Raw genomic sequence first — 19,268 nt, forward strand, 5'->3', positions numbered from 1 at the left:
GTGCATACATACTGTGCATGTCCTTTTTGGGTCCTGGCTGCTTCACTCAGGATGATATTTTCTAGTTCTACCCATTTGCCTGCGAAATTTATGATGTCTGTGTTTTTAATGGCAGAGTAGTATTCCATTGTTTAGATAGTACACCATTTCTATATCCATTCTTCAGTTGAGGTCTATGTTATTCTAGTTTCTGGCTATTACGAATAAAGCTGCTGTCAACATAGTTAAGCAGGTGTCCTTGTCGGATGGTGGAGCATCTTCTGAGTTTATACCCCAGGAGTTACAGTATGGCTGGGTCTTGAGGTGGAACTATTTCCAATCTTCTGAGAAACTGCCAAATTGCTTTCCAGAGTGATTGTTCAAGTTTGTACTCCCACCAGCAGTGAAGGAGTGTCCCTTCTTGCTCCACAACCTTGACTGCATGTGCTATCCTTGTGAAATTTTAATCTTAGCCATTCTGATGGGTAGTAGGTGGAATCTCAGAATCATTTTAATTTGCATTTCTCCGATGACTACAGGTATTGAACATTTCTTTACGTGTTTTAATCTTCAGTGTTACCTGTTCAACCTGGTGACAGTTTTTTTGATAATCAAAATGTCCAGTGAATCATTTGTGAGAATAAATTTCCCTATTTACCTGCGAATGCTTCTTAAAGGTAAAACCAACTTATATTTCAAGGCCAAGGTTTTAACCCTTTTATAGATGCTTATACCATAGTAAGAGTTGATTCTTGTAAATAATTATCTATTTTAAATTCTCACCAGTATGATAGAGAGGAGCGAGTTGTGGATTTTGTTATGATAGGATTTTGATCCGTGTTCTGGGAAATTAAGCAACTTCAGAATATTGGATTATGCTTCTTCAAAATAGTTTTGATAGTTCAAAATAGTTTGATAGGTTTGGGTCATTAATCTCATACTACAGTTCATTATGGAGGCAGAAGAGAGAGGGCTGATAGAATTACAGAAGCGGTGTTGACAGAGCACCATTCATTGCCAGATGGAGAATCCAGGGGCCACAAGAATCCGCTAGATTAGCATTCCGCAGCTCAGTGGAGGACTTTTATGATAAGAGCTTCTCCCAAGTAGAAAGAAAAATCCTATTTAAACTAACATGCATATAATGTAATTATAGAACTTTATGTTTCAAACTACTAAAAAAATCGAAGACACTAAAGACTTACTTGGGAAACATTAATGTTCATTTTAATTATTTACTATAATTATTTGTGTATAAATTGAATTTAAAAAGGCTTTTTGAGTATAGTTAGGAAACTAAGGTACTTTCCACTTGTAACATCAAATTCTCTAATTATCCAATGAGCTGTCCAATAGTTCAGTTCATTCCTGACCCTTGGGACCCTCGTGGGTTAGACTGCACAAGTGTGATGGTCTAGTTACAAAGACTACCACAAGTTCAAGTGCAGCATGCAGGGTCTTCAGATTACCCGGGCTCTGTCCATTATAAGGGATTTTATCTACTAATCAAAGAGGAAATGTGCCTCTTAGAGACTGCCACAAAGGATGCGTGCCAGGAACAACCTCTTTGAAGAGCTTCTAATGGTCTCTGTTGTGAAGTTCACAACGCTGGGATACTCATTTTGTATGCAGATACTCCCATCATCTTGATATGTCTGTCTATTAACCTGTGAGCTCTCTGTTCTCCATTCTTTGAAGACTTTTTTCTCCTTATTTGCTGCTCTAAGTGTCCTTAGGTAGGCACTATGCATTGTTATCTGTCTTCTATCTCTGCTTCTTCCTGAGATTGAAGTGGGAGTTAGTAATGAAAATTCCAACAACTGTCTAGTTTTGGTTTACCCTTCCTGGCACCCAGTATCCATTTGGAAACATGATAGAAGTTACCGCAATAGAACAAGACTATCTAGCGCCAGTAAGGAATTTCTAATCTAAAGGATTCAGGACCTTTGCATCAAAAATGGGATCAAAGACCAGATATATATTTTGTATGTCATAGAAGCTTGTACTTTTTCCATTAAATTTTAGGGCAAATAGATTTGTATGGCTAACTAATTTAAAAAATTCCCTCTCTCCTTTTCTCTCTCTCTCTCCCTCCCTCCCTCCCTGCCTCCCTCCCTCCCTCCCTCTCTCTCTCTCCCTCTCCCTCTCCCTCTCTCTCTCACACACACACGCACACACACACACACACACACACACATATCTTGTACCCCAATCTGATTAGTTGCAGCTTATAGTCTGTATGTGTTTTCTGTTTGATTTGCACCCTAAAACTCTGCAATTGGTATCTCTATTAGCAATTGGTAAGCTCATTGGTGATTCTGTTCTAATTAATGTTCAGACCCTGAGTTAGTAACAAACCAAAGGACTTAGGAATTTGATCTTTTTTTTCCAATGACCAATAGCATGGTTTAAAGACAAATCTCATGCAAAGACTAAATATCAGAACATGCAGTCAATTAAATGACTTAAATCAATTAAGTATTTCTGCAAGATTCTGTGGATTTGGCTGTACATATAAACCAGGGAACTCTTCACTCTTATTTTACCAAACTATTTTTCTGTTTTTCCTTTCCAGGCTGTATTCTCACCATACACATTTGCATTTGAGGACTTTTTTCTCTAACTAAAACAAATTTAAATTGGTTCTATTTTTTTTCTGGTGTGTGTGTGTTTGTGTGTGTGTGTTTATTAATGTTAAATATACAAGTAGGGTTACTTTGTCAGAAAGGACCATCCATATATCTGTGATAATGCATGCAGGATGCTTTTCTGAGACTAACAAGTGTCAGAATCCTTAGCCATATCCTTGACATAACAGATGGAGGGTGAGCCAGCAAGTGGGATGGCTGTTGCCAAAATTAAAATAAGGTTGGACTATAATTCTAATCATCATTTCCATCCCACTATTCTAGTCCTTGGTGCATTTATTCAGCAGCAGTGAAAGGGTCCCAATATGCCATTATGCTCATATTTTGTAAATGAACTTTTTGATAGTTTAATAAAATGTGATGTCTGTTGATAACTAGGATCACAGAGAAAGTATAAAAATCAATCATTCTAAAATTATATAGAAGTATTAATTTAGTTTTTGTGTTTCTCTTTTTTATGTAATTGAAGACTTTGGTATATCTTTTAGATTTCTCTGTTCTCATTTACTTCACTCAGTATATCATTAGTAATTTTCCCTCTAAATAAAATGTCTCCTACTAATACATAATTTTTGATGGCTAAGTAATAGTTTTATAATCATAACTTTATTTTATTCTTAACTATTCAATTGTCAGCCCAGTTTTCATTACAAAAGTAGTGCCGTGCAGAGTATATGAGGTTTTGTGTTTATCAGATTTATAGTGAATCATTAGGGGTTGGGGAGATTGTTCAGTTAGCAAGCATGAGGACCCAGGTTCAGATCTCCAAGACTCATCTAGAGAGCCCCTGTGATAGTGTGTGTGCACTATAATCCTAGTGCAGGGGGAGAAAAGACAAGACAAGCCCTGAGCATTTCATCCAGCTTATTAAACTAATGGGGAAGATGGTAAGATTCTTAGGTCAATGAGGGAGACTCTCTTAAAAATAACTGGAGAATTGATAAAGAAGAACACAGGAAAGATTGATTTCTGGATTCTACATGTACATGCAGAGATGTTCATCCCCACAAATGGAGACACTCAGGAACAACCAACACACACACACACACACACACACACATGTACACACACACACACACACACACACACACACACACACACACACACGAGAGGAAGGGTGAGAAAGATACATACATACAGAGAGAGAGAGAGAGAGAGAGAGAGAGAGAGAGAGAGAGAAGTGGTATCAGGGTTTTTGTTATTTTCTCAATGGCAGGATATCAGATATAAGTCCATGTGATCTTGGGTTGGAGATCTATGTATCCAGGAAGGATACATAGACAGGCCTTAGCCAACTAAAAGGGAATCCGGACATGATAAATAGTGAAAATTAATTAGTAGAGGTGTAAATGGGAAAGAACTTGGACATTGCAGCTCTACAGCAGTGGAAGTACAGTTGATAAAGTATGGGGTATGATGTGAAATTGTGTTAGCAGGATCAATGTTGTAACCAGACTCTGCATTTTTGCATGGTCATCTCTGAGCTTTGGGGAAAGGGGTTCTAGGAGCCTCTCAGATGTAAATGCCCATGTAAATGCCCAAGTCCTTTATATAAATGGTTGGCTATTCACATATGATCTATGCATATCCTCGTGTGTACTTCATGTTGTCATTAAGATACCTAAATATGTGACTACAATGTACAGTTGTTAAATGACATTAAGAAGTATCAAGAAAAACCAATCTGTACATTCTCAGAGGAGGTACAAGTTTTTACTCAAATGGCTTTGATCTTCAGATGGCTGAATGTGTCATATGGAAATGGACATTGCAGGCATGAACAGCTACTGTATTTTAACGACTCAGTAAACATTTTTATTGTATGTTTTATGTTCAGAGCCTCTGTGATAATCCGGGAAAATATGGTGGAAGCCACAGCACCTACCTTCCGTAGACAGGATGAAAAATAAACTAAGTTGATTTTGCATCATGTTCTCCCTTTAAATGTATTTATACTTCAAGATTGCAAAACATTAATGTTTTGGAAAAGTATCCACGTAGCAGCAGTTGGAGTAGTTGAAAGCACAGGATAAATAACCTCAACAATGCAAATATTTGAAAGATTTTTTATTTTATTATTTTTTGAGATTGTAAATTAATTACATTATTTTCCCCTTTTCTTTTCCCCCTCCAAATCTTTCCATATACTTCTCCTTTCTATCTTTTAACTTTTTGTGCTTCCTATTCATTAATTGTTGCTGCAAATATATGTGTATATGTGTATATATACATCTATTGCTAACAACAACCTGTGCTCAGCCTGTCAATGTTACTCATGTTTGTTTTCATGGCTGACCATTTGGAATGGATAACCAGTTCTTTTGTCCTTCCCCAGGGGAGACTATTTCTCCTATTGTCAGTATTCCTTATTTTCCTAGTTCTTTGCATCTGGTTGAAGCCTCTGAGATTGTGTTTTCTAGTAACGCCAGAAGCTACACCCATGAAGTCTCACTACTTTGACTATTTAAACATGAGTTGAACAAAGACATCAGTAGATATGTTAAAGTGAACTGGGAAAGCCCATAAAGACTCATACTATTTTTTAGTTCTTGAAAATTTTGTTTCTGTTCCTTGGAATCAATTTATATTATGAACTTTTTAATTAGCCCTACTCTGAAAGATCTATTTTGTTCAAATAAAAAGTTGAAAGGAAATTTTGTACTTTTATTTCATTGTATGATAGGGACAAAAGCCAAGATGGATATCCAGCCATGGTATTTGAAAACTTCAAAGCTGGCACTGGCGTTGGCGATTATCCACTCAAAACCAGCAGACAGAAGCAGCAGAGAATATACAGAGTACCTGGCCACCTTGGTGACCCAGAAGGAGTCCAAATGGAAATCAAAACTTGAAGCCTTAGAAGCAGAAGTCCTACAGTTACGTCAAAAACTTTTCCTCAGTAGGATTTCCTCAGGATTGTTTAAGAATGGTATGTGAATCACTTCTCAGCAATCTATGAACCCATTATACCATAATTAGCTAGGAATTTATTACAAACTTGAGAGTTTTTTTTAAATATAGACATTATCTTCTTGCTCCAATAGACTTTTTTCCTTTAGTTAATTAGTTAATCATTACAAGATACTGTTCCTGCCTAATGAAGAAACCACATTAGACTAGGAGATTAAATTAACAGACGTAAGTTACTCTAGAGTGAAAATTCTATATTATCATTGTTATGATTATGGTAATAAAGATTGAACCCAGGGCTGTGAGTATTTTACAGCAAGCATACTGCCACTCAGTGACAATAATGTCTGTGGTCAATGAAGAATTCATTTTAAAATCTCATTCTTTAATTCTACTATTTTATTTTCTCTTTTATAATAACTGTAACTGACAAAGTACCAGCTCTGGGGAGGAATTTAGGTCCCAAAACATGCAAGATGAGGCACTATTTTCTCTATTGATCACCCACCATTCTAGTAGAAGAAACAGACCTAAAATTAACCCAGTTGTGATGTGATTCCAATAGAGGGTAATAGAAGCATTGATCAAATGCCAAAGAAGCCATTCATCCTGCCTAATTCTTTGGAAAATTTTGGAGGTCTGCTGCTCCAGATCTGTATACTTGTGAATGAAATTGTTTCAGAGGATCTAGCAAAAGACAGAGATATGAGCTAAGAGAGAGGAGTAGAGAGTGCACCCCCATTCAGAATCCCATTAGCATTGCATTTTTGGGTAACCAGAGTTTCAGAAAGCAAGTTGGCGATGAAAAGAAGAAAGAAGGAGAGTTGACCTCAGAAAGCTCAGAAAGGCCCTAACTAAGTATTAACCGAGGAAAGTTGTCATTATTGTTACGCTCACTATATAAATGTCCTCACTAGGACCCTTGTGAACGTTACAGGGGATTTTATTAGAGATTATACTGGTTCCCTAGTGCAAACTGGAACATACATCCCATGACTTCATTTCATTCAGGAATATTTTTTTTTGAAGCAGAAGAATGATTAGGAAACAATTCTGGTAACTGAGGAACAGAAACATGTAAGTCAGACCACGATTTAAATTAGATCACGTTATTCCCAAATGTCATCTCCTCTGTGAGCTTCCCCCTGACCATGCTGCTCTCCCCATTTCATCTTCCATGAGCCATTCTGTGGAAGGTTTGCGTGGGTGCTGCCTTACCTCCTGATCTAGAGTCTACATTTATTGAGGAGGAGAATGGATGATGATGATGATGAAGGCGACGATGACATCAACGATTATGATGGTGGGGAGGAGGAAGCATCTTTTTTTGTTCCAGACTAAATCCTAACACATTGTAAGGTGCTAAAATACATTTTTTTTTTTTTTTTTGGTGACTGTATGTGGAACATAGCAGTCACTGGAGATAGGAATACAATTAGTATTCCATAAGCTCTCTCCAAAGCCCATGATCCTTTGTGCAAGCTGTTCGGAGGTATGGCCAGTTGGATCCCATAGAACGTGACTTCACTAGTATGCTAATGGATTATTATCAGAGTGGGTCTGTTATTAATGACCAGTTAGACTCTGTGTTCTGCACTCTTACCCTGTGATTCTCGACTCTGCCATAGATCTATGGACTATACACAGAGTCCCTAGTAACCAGAAAATTATCACCAGGTGTAGCCACTTAGCTGTGACCTTTTAATGTGTCAGCTGAATAAATGCATATTCTTTACCTATTATAAGTCCGGTTTCAAGTGTAATAACAGAAAACAGACTAAGACATCTTGTGTGAAGTTTAGTGAATTAAACTAGGTTCATAAGAATCAGAACTTAAAAGACAAATGTGTTTTTGGATGTTTTCCAAAATAAATATTTCTGATGTTTGTTGGGAATGAGTTCAGAGACTGGCTATGGGCAAATTTAAGAATTTTGAGCCTCCTACTCTACCTTGTTAAATGGGTTGTAATCATTTCTGTGTGAACAGAGAAAAGTTGTAAGAAAACAGGTAAATGGAGTGTAGACTTTTCTGATAGAGTCTAGTGTGGGAGAAATATAGAGGGGAGATAGATACATGGTTAGAAAACTCAGAGCAGATGAGTAGGCAGGAACAGAAAATATATTTTCAGTTTTTTTTTCTTAGCATTTAAATAGTAGTTGGATTCCAAACCACCAACACACTGCCTAGGTGGTAGTCAGAGCAGCCAAGTGGCTTCAATCGAGACCTGAAGTCCTAGGAGGAGGCCTGCTGACAGAGGGGTCCAGTCTCAGAAGATAACAGACACACAACACAGACACATAGGCACATGCACACACACACACACACACACACAAGAATAAATAGTAGTTGGATTGTAATTGTGTAAAACTTACAGGGAAACCTGAACTGTGAAGGCAGGAGAAGATGGTTGTGCCTACCATTGCCAAGGTGAACAGAGGCAAGGAGGTACTCTGATATTTGTGTGTGCCAAAGCATTGCACACATGTGTGCAGTAGGTAGTACAGAGACACTAATTGGGAAGGATTATGTGCATGACATATAGACTTAGTATGTGGAAAACATTACGACAGGATGTGAGAAACATGATGACTACCTATCTAAATGTTACTAAATCTCATTGTATAAACCAAAATCTATCATTTTAATTATAAAATTATAATTATATAATTGTAATTCAATTATAATTATATCTTAAAGTTTTATTTTCAATTTATAATTCTTAATGTATGTTATTATTTTTTCCCTCCCCTCCCCTCCCCTCCCCTCCCCTCCCCTCCCCTCCCCTTCCCATTCCCTCCCCTTTCCCTTTTCCCTTCCCTTTTCCCTTCCCTTTTCCCTTCCCTTTTCCCTTCCCTTTTCCCTTCCCTTTTCCCTTCCCTTTTCCCTTCCCTTTTCCCTTCCCTTTTCCCTTCCCTTCCCTTTCCTTTTCCCTTCCCTTCCCTTCCCTTCCCTTCCCTTCCCTTCCCTTCCCTTCCCTTCCCTTCCCTTCCCTTCCCTTCTCCTCTCCCATCCCTTCTCCTCTACCTTCCCTTCTCCTCTTCCTTCCCTTCTCCTCTCCCTTCCCTTCTCCTCTCCCTTCCTTCTCCTCCCCCTTCCCCCTTCCACTTCCCCTTCCCCCTTCCTTCCCTCTTCCTTCTCCCTTCCCCTTCCCCTTCCCTTCTCTTTTCTTTTCTCACTCCAGATTTTATTCCCCTCCTTGTACACTCTCTGAGTGTTCCACATCCCATAGCTCCTCCCCATCTCCCCTGTCTCCAAGAGGAGTCCCAATCCCCACCCCCACCCCACCAGACCTCTAAACTTCCTAGGGCCTTCAGTCTCTTGAGGGTTAGGTGCATCTTCTCTGACTGAACACAGACCAGGCAGTCCACTACTGTATATGTTTTAGTGGCCTCATATCAGCTGCTACATGCTGCCTGGTTGGTGATCTAGTGTCTGAGAGATCTCTGGGGTCCAGGTTAATTGAAACTGCAGGTCCTCCTACAGGCTCTCCCCACTTCTCAGCTTCTTCCAGCTTTTTTCTAATTCAACCACAAGGGTCAACAGCTTCTCTTAATTGATTTGGTGCAGATATCTGCATCTGATGCTTTCAGCTGCTTGTTGGTTCTTTATGGGGTGTGGGATGGCAACCCATTCCTCACTTGATGCCCTGTCTTTCTGCTGGAGGTAGACTCTACAAGTTCTCTCTTACCACTGTAGGGTATTTCATATAGGCTCCCTCCCTTTGAGTCCTGAGAGTATCTCACCTCCCAGGTCTCTCGTACATTCTGGAGGGAACCCCAAAACTCCTATCTCCCCAGACTGCCTGTTTCCATTCTTTCTGCTGGCCCTAAGGGCTTCAATCCTTTTCCCCCATCCAGTACCAGACCATGTTCCCCTACCCTGCCCTGGTTCCCTTTCTCTCTCAGGTTCCTCCCTCCCCCCCCCCCTTGTGGTTGCTTTCTTCTCCTTCCCAAGTGGGACTGAAGCATCCTTATTTGGGCCTTTCAGCTTGTTGACCTTTCTGAGTTCTGTGGACTGTATCTTGGGTATACTGTTCTTTTTCTTCCTGGCTAATATCCACTTATTAGTGAGTACACACCATGCATGTGCTTTTGGGTCTGAGTTACCTCACTCGGGATGATATTTTCTAGTTCCCTCCATTTGCCTGCAAAACTGAGGATGTCCTCCTTTATAGCTGAGTAGTACTCCATTGTGTAAATGAACCACATTTTCTGTATCCATTCTTCTGTTGTGGGACATCTGGGTTGTTTCCAGCTTCTGACTCTCACAAACAAGGTCACTACGAACATAGAGGAACAAGTGCCCCTGTGGCATGGTGGAGCATCTTTTGGGTATATTCCCAAGAGTGGTATAGCTGGGTCTTCAGGTAGATCTGTTTCCAGTTTTCTGAGGAACCTCCAGATTGATTTCCAGAATGGTTGTACCAGTTTGCAATCCCATCAGCAATGGAGGAGTGTTCCTTTTTCTTTACATCCTTGCCAACTTGTGTTGTCACTTGAGGTTTTGATCTTAGCCATTCTGATTGGTGTAATGTAGAAGAATCTCAGGTTCGTTTTGGTTTTTTTTTTGTTGTTTTTTTTTTTTTGTTTTTTTGCCTTTCCAGATGAGTTTGAGAATTGCTTTTTCCATGTCTTTGAAGAATTTTGTTGGGATTTCTGTGGGGATTGCATTGCAACTGTAGATTTCCTTTGGTAGGATGTCCATTTTTACTATGTTAATTCTGTCAATCCATGAGCATGGGATATGCTCTCCATTTTCTGAGACCATCTTAGATAAATTTCTTGAGAGACTTAAAGTTATTGTCATACAGATATTTCACTCATTTGGTTAGAGTTACCCCAAGATATTTTATATTATTTGTAGCCACAAATAATATTTTGAAGGGAGTTGTTTCCCTAATTTATTTCTCAGCCTTTTTATCATTTATATAAAGGAAGTCTACAGATTTATTTGAGTTAATTTTATATCCTGCCACTTTGCTGAAGTTGTTTATCAGCTGGAGAAGTTCTCTAGTAGAATTTTTGAAGTAGCTTATGTATACTATCATATCGTCTGCAAATAGTGGTAACTTTGTTTCTTCTTTGCAAATTTGTATCCCCTTGATCTATTTTTGTTGTCTTATTGTTGGGACCATTTGCTTGGAAGACCTTTTTCCATCATTTTTCTCTGAGATGTATCTCTCTTTGTTATTGACGTGTGTTTCTTATATGCAGCAAAATGCTGGATCTTGTTTGTATGTCCAGTCCATTAGCTTATGTCTTTGTATATATATATAGGTGAGTTGAGTCTATTAATATTGAGAAATATTAAAGACAGATGGCTGTTGGTTCCTGTTATACTTCTTTTTGGAGGCAGCTTTATGTGCTTCTGGTTCTCCCTTTTTGCCTTTCTTGTGAGATGCTTAATAACTTGTCTGGTTCTTTCACCTGAGATTCTCTCTTCTATCTCTTGTATTTTGTTGGTGATACTTACATCTGTAATTCCTGACCTCTTTCCTAGGTTTTTCATTTCCAAGTTTGCCTCCATTTGTGTTTTCTTTATTGTTTCTACTTCTACTTTTAGGTCTTGGACCAATTTATCCAATTCCTTCACCTGTTTGATTGTTTTTTCCTGTATTTCTTTTAAGGATTTATTTGTTTCCTTTTTAAGGACTTCTACCTGTTTATCTGTGTTTTCCTTCTTTCAGTGAGTTATTTATATCCTTAAAGGACTCTATTGTCTTCATAAGATAGGATTTTAGGTCAGTTTTCTGATTTTCAGGTATGTTGGTGTATTCAGGGCTTCCTGGTGGGAGAACTGGGTTCTGATGGTGCCCACATATATTGGCTTCTGTTGCTTATGGTCTTGCCCTTGTCTCTCACCATCTGGTTATCCCTGGTGTTTGCTGGTCTGGGTGACTCTGTTTGGAGTCTGCCTCTTCTGTCCCTGGGTTGTTTCAGGTCTCCTGGTAGGCCTGTAGGAGACCTCCTGTGGGTCCTTACAACTGGGGGTGTTCAGAGGGGCAGAGAAGCTGCATGTATGTTGTCTTGGCTCCAATAGATCTCCTGGGTGGCCTTCAGACTGTTTGGTATTCAGAGGAGCAGTCAAGCTGTTGTCCTGTGTGAAGCTGTTCTCCAGGGGGACCTATGGACTGTAGTTTCTGTTTCTCTGTGTGCAGCAGAAATCCAGGGAGACTTTCACTCTGTTGGGTCAGTTGTCCTGCATGCCACAAAGCTCCCTGGAGTTCTTCAGACTGGTGTCAGTTGCCTAGTTTCCCTGTGTACAGAGGAACTCCTGGGATGACTTTAAGCTGTACTGTCTTCTGGGGAGCAGACAAGCTGGGTATCAGTTGCCTTGTGTGCTGTGGATCTCCTGGGATGCCTCAGGCTGTAGCATCAGTTACCCTGGGATGCATCAGGATGTGGTATCTTCAGGGGAGCAGACTAGCTAACAGTCTGTCCCAGCAGAAAGGACTGAGCAGAAGGGGAGTGGTTTCTGGTGGGCCAGGATTTAGCAGAGTGATGGGTCTCTGAGTCGATGGGCTTTCAGCAGCAGCTAAGGGACTTCAGGAGGGTTCTTACCAAATGCTCTGAGTGCAGCAGATCTTCTGGGATGCCTCAGGATATGGTGTCTTCTGTGAAGCAGACCAGCTATCAGTCTGTCCCAGCAGAAAGGACAGGTTGAAGGGTTAATATAATTTTAATACTTTAATAATTCATATTTATTAATTTAATTAATTATATCCAATAATTATATAATTTATGCTTAATAATTATATTATTTACTTTAATAATTTAAATAATTTTAGTTTAATACATAATTATAGTTATAGGTATATAAAATTTAATTTTAAAAATTGGAATTATAATTATAAAATTCTAATACTGCATAATTTATAGCCATATTCTGTCTCCATAGTGTCCCATTTTGATGAGTTCCTAGAATATTCACAGTGAACAAATAGTAAACATAAACAACCATTCTTTTTTTCTGTAAAATTATAGGATTAATACCATTACAAAATGTAAAAAATCCCTGCAATCTTGAACTATGCCTATCATAAGATCCCATGATATCAACAATATTGCTTCTCATCCAAATTCTATTTGTAGTACCAAGATAGTGCACATGATGCTTGTAAGTATTTATAGACACTAAGGAACTGTGTGATAACTTGTTTTATATCTTTCATTTACAGTACCTCTAAGAGGTATTTTCAAAAATTATATAATGATAATAAGTTTTCCTCACATTGGAGTTTCAGGTCCAGTGTTCCAATGCAGGTGTTTGGACGTGTTCTGTCTCTCCACTTATAGTCTCAAACTTAAAAATAGGACTACCTTAGTATGCACAGGAATTGAGTAGCCATTAAAGGAGAGATGAAAAATGAAGAGAATGGGGAGTTAAAATGTAAGGAAAGTAAAATAAGAATTTAGTGGTTGTTTAAAGATAGTTCATTTGCAAGGATGGAATGACTTGTTTGGTAGAACCTATTATTCCAAAGAATCAGAAACATAGTAAAGATATATTTATATTATTAAGTATTTCTTTCTGGAGTTTTCAGTGTTTCACCATATTTGAAATGATTTCTCTAGTGTTCAGAGACTCGTAATGGATACTGAATTGAATACTTCTGGAAAAACTGATAGGCTATGGAATGTAATTTGTTTCAACTGTCCACTGAAACAATAGAAAAATCTAAAATTAAATGAAGCAGAGCTGAAATGGTTTGTTTATACAGTATCTTAGGATCCCAGATATTTTTGTATTGATTGATTTTCAATACTTTCTTAATGAGTGTATTCCTTAGGGAATTATGCTATAGAAGGGATAAGCAGAAACTGATTCTAGAATTATACTATTTGTTTATTTTACTGAAATGTTCAGTAGAAGTAAAAAAGTAATTGAAGACAGAAAAAAAAAGAAGACAGCAAGAGAGGGAAGAGGATGGAAGGAAAGAATCGTGAATACTATATAGCATCTGTCTCAAGCATTTTTAGTGATTTGTATCAGGCACAAGTCTTATTCAGTAGGCAACTTTTTTCTTTTGAAAGTTGTTCATTTTATTTGGAAAATGTGCTGATATCCAGTGTGTTGATCCTTAAAAGACTTAGGGAGGTTTTGAGAGTTCTGGTTAAGGACAGAAGCATGTGGGAGGACGTAGCTAATTGGATGAAGAGATAGAGGCCCTTGAAAATAGGGACTAGAAAATCATTTCTTCAACCTCTTGGTTCTTGTATGCACCCTGCCAAGCCAAGAGATGATTTGGGACTGTGGTAGCCATTAACTGGCATACTAAGGATGAAAAACTATGGGGATGACACGAACCAGTATCCTGGTGACATTGCTCTTGTAGCTGAAGCAGATTCTGCTAATGAACTTTTAAAAGGTAGAGAATGGTTAAAGTACTGCTAACAGTTTTTTATTCTTCATTTCTGAGGGATGGTTTGAGGTCATGAGTGACTGGAATGAATAATGAGCACGGTGTCTCTTACTCCAGGAATCTACTCCATTGTATAGGGAGAAAAATAATATTCTTCAATCAAAGAGCTTTGTTGAAGATGGCCTTATGATGTTTGCCAGAATTTAATCTAGGGCTGAATAAATGGATAAAAGAAATGTAAAAGCATAGTAGGAAGGGGTTAATTACTGTCCTTAACCTATTAGAGTGTCAAAGATGAGATGTCAGTGGCAGTTTTTCCACTATTAAAAAAAATTCAAGGGGCTTTATTGAATACTGTGACGATTAAAATTTTAGTGACAGTTGGGGAGGGGCATTTTGATCAGGTATTTGTACCTTCACAGTTGCTTGGCATTCAAATGAGGGAAGCAGCATGGGGTATATGTTGTTTATACTACAATTTTTATGTTTTCATAAATGACAGCTACATAAATCTAGCAAACAATTGGCTAGAACAAAAACAAAAGCAAAAGAAGACCCAATTAATTTGTTGATTTACATATTTGTTTAGTAAGTGAGTACAGGGGTGCAAGTGGTGTTCAACATGCAAGGATGAACATGGTTGAGTTTTCTGTTTGTTTTTGTTTTTTGCTTTATTTTATTTTGCTTTTGTTGTTGTTGTTGTTGTTGTTTGCCTCTGTGTCCAGGATTGCTTTGTGAACCGCCTGGCTGACATTTCTTTTTTTTGTACTTGTCTCCCTGGCCTCCTTTGCTGATCTTTGTCCTGAGAATTATACCCTAAGGGCTTCACTACTTCCACAGTTTCTATTTTTCATCCTGTGTAATGTGGATTCAGCACAATGGTTCTAGCTGCGCTGATGATAGCAAGGCAACAGATCCGGAACTGTAGATTACCCCAGTCTTGTGTACACTCAGCCAGACTGGAGCCAGAGCTTGCTTTAGTAAGCTCAGTGCCATTCTCCTCGTTGTAGCTCACTCAGCCTTAGTCCATCTCTATGTTCTTATCCTGTGCCAGACCACGTACAGAGAATCTGTCTCACAGACACAACTGTGACCTTCATATTATGTATTGAGATATGAACTAATTTATAGATGCTGAGAGAACTTGGACCATGAAGACATAAGCATTTACTTCTCTGTTATTATGTAGCACTCATTAGATAAATGATAGAATATGATCATAATTGAAATTTGACTAAAATTGTGGTTAATCTAAAACAGTCGGATAATATACATGCATTAAAAAGATGCACTCAATAGAGATTCTGTTGGATAATTGAATTTGAATAATGAAAGGAAATTTATAGTTATATATTAAAAATGGTATACACATTACACAAAATTGAATTAATCAGATAATTAGAAATCCATGAATATAAACAATGAAAATTAAAGTTTAACTGATTAGAATATCAAATAGTTTTAGTAATGTAAGTCCCAGATTAAGAAATATCGGTACCTTAATTATCCTAACACATCCTGAAGAAATGTTGATCCTTTAAAGTTGTCTCTGTAGTAATGATGACCCAAAAGGAACATAGAAGGACCACAGACATGAGGACACAGAGAACAGGTTATATCTTGAGAGGCAGAGCTCACCCATGAAGATAACATTTCAGACAGAAGTCAACCTTCCTCTCATCTTCCTGGTACAGGGCTCTGAATCTGATTGCTTATTTAATCATCCTCTTGGCAGAAGCTGGCTTCTAGGAAATTTTCTTAGGTGCTCAGATAACCTCTTGAGTTAGGTGGACTCTGATTTCTGTGCATGCTCGACTCTCTCCATATTTGGTCATTCCTAATGGAAATAGTTTTACTTAATTATCCAAATTAAACTGTATAACTTTATCTTGCTTAATTGATCCTATTTATAGTGCCTTGATTCTTGCAGCATCCACTTTTCCTACTTTTGTATGCAGTCTCGGGTTTTCTAATTTGCTTCTGGGGAGAAGTCTCAAATCCTTAAGCTGGACCACAGCTTCTTCAGTGGTTGGGACTTACTTCTCTATCCCAGCCTCATCACTTTGGGTTCCATCACATTCTGTACTATGGATGGGGAACTTTTTCACTTATGTTACTGTCTGCCATTGCCTTGCTCAAAGCTTGTACACATATTTTTTATTTCTGGTGGCATATTCTCCCTCTCCTTTTTGTCTGCCTAAATAGTGTTCAGTTTTCCTGATAGAGTACTATTCTACATCCTGTGACTACTTCTCTAGACAGGATTGAGTTTCCTTGGAGGTCTCAGAGTCTGCATTTTCACAGCACATATCAGGTAACTTATGCCTGTGTAAGCAGTCTGTCTGTCCTGTGGAACTTGAATCATGCTTTCAGGAATTATGTTAATAATCATCATCCATATAATCAGATGCTTAGCACAGCACCTGTCATAGCAAAGGTGATTGGTGACTATTTGCAGAATAAATACATGAAGATATGCTGATATTTGTAAAAATCTATTGTGGATCATTGTGTGTTTCTGGAGATCTTCTTAGCCCTTGGTACAATAAATGCAGGGCATGGAGAGCAAGTCTAGCATCTACCTGAGGACCCAGTTAGGCAGAATTGATCTCTGGAGTCCTACCTCGCAGGAGGTTACTCCAAGCAGAATAAATGGACAGTTAGCATCTTTGAAACAGAAGCTAAAAGGGTTTAGAATACATTCATATTCTTAGATGTTTGCCTATTTTTATTATTTCAACTCATTGTTATTATATTATTTTATCATAATATTTTAATATTTATTATATTAAATATTTATTTTATCATTTACTTATTATAGTATATTATTATTTTGAGTTCAACTCATTATTATACAATGTTACTCATTATTTTATTACTATTATTAATTTGGTTCTAGAAAGTGAACTCATGTATATTAAGTATATGCACTATTTTTTTAGCTATGTCCCTAAGCCTACAGAAAATTTCAGTATTCTTTTCATATTTAGGGTTATGTTTAGCTTTGGGTATATTGTATTACTGATTTTTAAATGTCCCAATATTAATAGGTTCTTGAAATTAAGGCTATATTAGAAATTAAAAATCTGTGATGATTCTTAATTTAATTTTGGATTCTAGATTCCAAGATTTATATTTAAAAATATTGGATATTCAGTGAACAGAGTTCATGGCGATAACTTTGGAAAATTTACAGTATAGTGTCATTCTCATTATCAAAGCAAAAATAAAATTAAATAGCCAAGCCAAATGTGGCGGTTCAACAAGTGCATTTCTGACCGTCTGCAGGCAGTGTCGGTCAGCTGACATGACTGGTAAAAGCTGAGACTTCTTCTTAGTATAATGAGCTTGTCTGAAAAGAGCAGGGAGTAAACAAGGTAGTTGGGAAGTGTGTGGAGGTGACATACAATGTCACCATTCTGGCACTTCAGGTGAAAGGAATTAGAAGACAGAGAAGTGGAAGACACTGATAAAAGAATCCTAGCTAGCCTACTGCCTGGATTCAGAGTACAAATCAGAAGCAGGAGAGGCTGAACTGATCCCCGAGGAAGGGCCCGCATCTCAGAGGCCCTCACGGGTGCCGTGGCTTGACATCAGTTTGGCATCAACCTTTAAGGTCAACATTCTTTTTCTGTTCTCCACGGAGTCCTCATTTGTACATCTGCCTTTTGGTTCTAGTGTTTAATTTTTTTCAACTGCCCTGAATCTATATTTTTTTGTGTGTATTTCCCTGCTACTTTTTGGGAGTCATCTATAAATCTTTCTTTGTTTCATTGTTTCCTCATTTAACAATGTGGAGATCAAGGTAAGGAACTTATATAGGATTAAATAAACAATTTCAAATGCTGTGGGCTCCTCTGGAATCCTCAACAATGATTTGTTTGTTTGTTTGTTTTAACACTAAGGCATTTCCTTAAATTAGCATCAGTTAGAAACTTGTTAGAAAAGAAAAATTCTCAGATCCTACCTGAAAACTGAATAAGAATCTCAGGAGACCCAGCAACTGTAACTTAACACTCTTTTAGGTAGTCATAATGCATACTGAAGTTTCAATGCTACTGGTTTTAAAGAAATAAAATTGAAATGTGGTTCATGAGACATAATAGAGAATTTACCAGAAATGAACTAATAGAAACCTAATTATTGACTTGCACAAATCTCTGCATGCAATAAATGAGGAGGGAAACAAGCCTTGGAAGTTGTAATTCCAAGTGAAAAGACTGAGCCTGCAGTGCCCAAGCTTAGTATTCATGTAGAGTCAAATTAAAGCAGCAGAACTAAGAGCAAGCAAGCGAGCACCCGTGACTATCGCGTGAGGTCTACTAAGACACACTGTGAGGTCTACTAAGACACACTGTCATGTATGGAGTGTGGCAGATGTTGTTTAAGGCAGATTTTCTTTTTCCCTAAAAGGATTTCTTTTTTATATATCATACTTAAGTAATTTTAAAAATATTTTGTATGGAAAATATAATCAGGAAGAAATTCTGTACATTGCATATTGCAAATCTATATGAGCTTTAGATTGTATGGATCTGTAATAATCATTTGAAAACTATACAAAGTAATTAAGATAAAAGTAAATACATAGCTATGGATGAATGTCAGCAAATTCTTAACAAAAAGACCAATTTCACCATGTAAAGTTTCATATCATAAATGTGTGACTATTAAACATGTATTTCCATTATGTTCCAAGCCATATATAAACCTAAAGTAATCGACCTCAAAATGTTTTGGGTGAATTTCTAAGATGCACATTTCAGTGTGAGTGACAGTCAGTAAGCAGAGAATGCTGCAGAGGGATGTCTTAGGATATTGGTGTGTTAAAGGAGACAGGCAGATGGTGTGAGCTGTTCTTAGCCAGTGAACAGGCCCATTGTTCCACAGCATCAAATGTTTTGTAGAAAGTATATCTCATTTTATTGTTCTCCAGATCCAGTTTTTTCTCAGAGATAAAAGAAATACTGCTTACATGGCTGTAACATTGGAGTATTTCTGCCAGTGTTTCTGCTTTAAAATGCATGGGAATAGACTGTTCAGTGAAAGCCGCACTTTATACTTTCAAAGTCCTGTTGCTAAAAATACTCTTTATAGTTAAATTTAATGTACAATAAAGTTGCTTATCTGCTTTCATGTGGTTTCTGTGAAATCTTAAACATCAAATATCAAAAGATATTTCAGGATCTAATTAGAACATGATCTCCAATTAAGCTAATAAATATCAAATAATAGAAATTAATTTCATGAGGATTGGTGAACTTTTCAATATAAATTAAATTGTAATACATAGGAGTTTGGATTTTATGTTAGCAGATGAACTTTGGTGAAAGTTGACTGATGAAAATTTAAATACTTCTGCTCCTTC

General features: G+C 37.6%; 1 protein-coding gene across 1 annotated transcript in view; it reads left to right on the forward strand.

Annotated features, from left to right (window-relative positions):
• Mei4 (meiotic double-stranded break formation protein 4) overlaps positions 1–19,268 on the forward strand; it is a 150,852-nt gene that overhangs the window by 21,526 nt on the left and 110,058 nt on the right. Inside the window, exon 2 of the mRNA XM_021173376.2 lies at positions 5,311–5,556. Coding sequence (XP_021029035.1) covers positions 5,325–5,556 — 232 coding nt within the window. The 5' untranslated portion in view covers positions 5,311–5,324. The remainder of the gene's footprint in view (positions 1–5,310; positions 5,557–19,268) is intronic.

This window comes from Mus caroli, unplaced genomic scaffold, assembly GCF_978045245.1.
Source record: "Mus caroli unplaced genomic scaffold, Mus_caroli_1 scaffold_11, whole genome shotgun sequence".
NCBI classification, from domain to species: domain Eukaryota; kingdom Metazoa; phylum Chordata; class Mammalia; order Rodentia; family Muridae; genus Mus; species Mus caroli.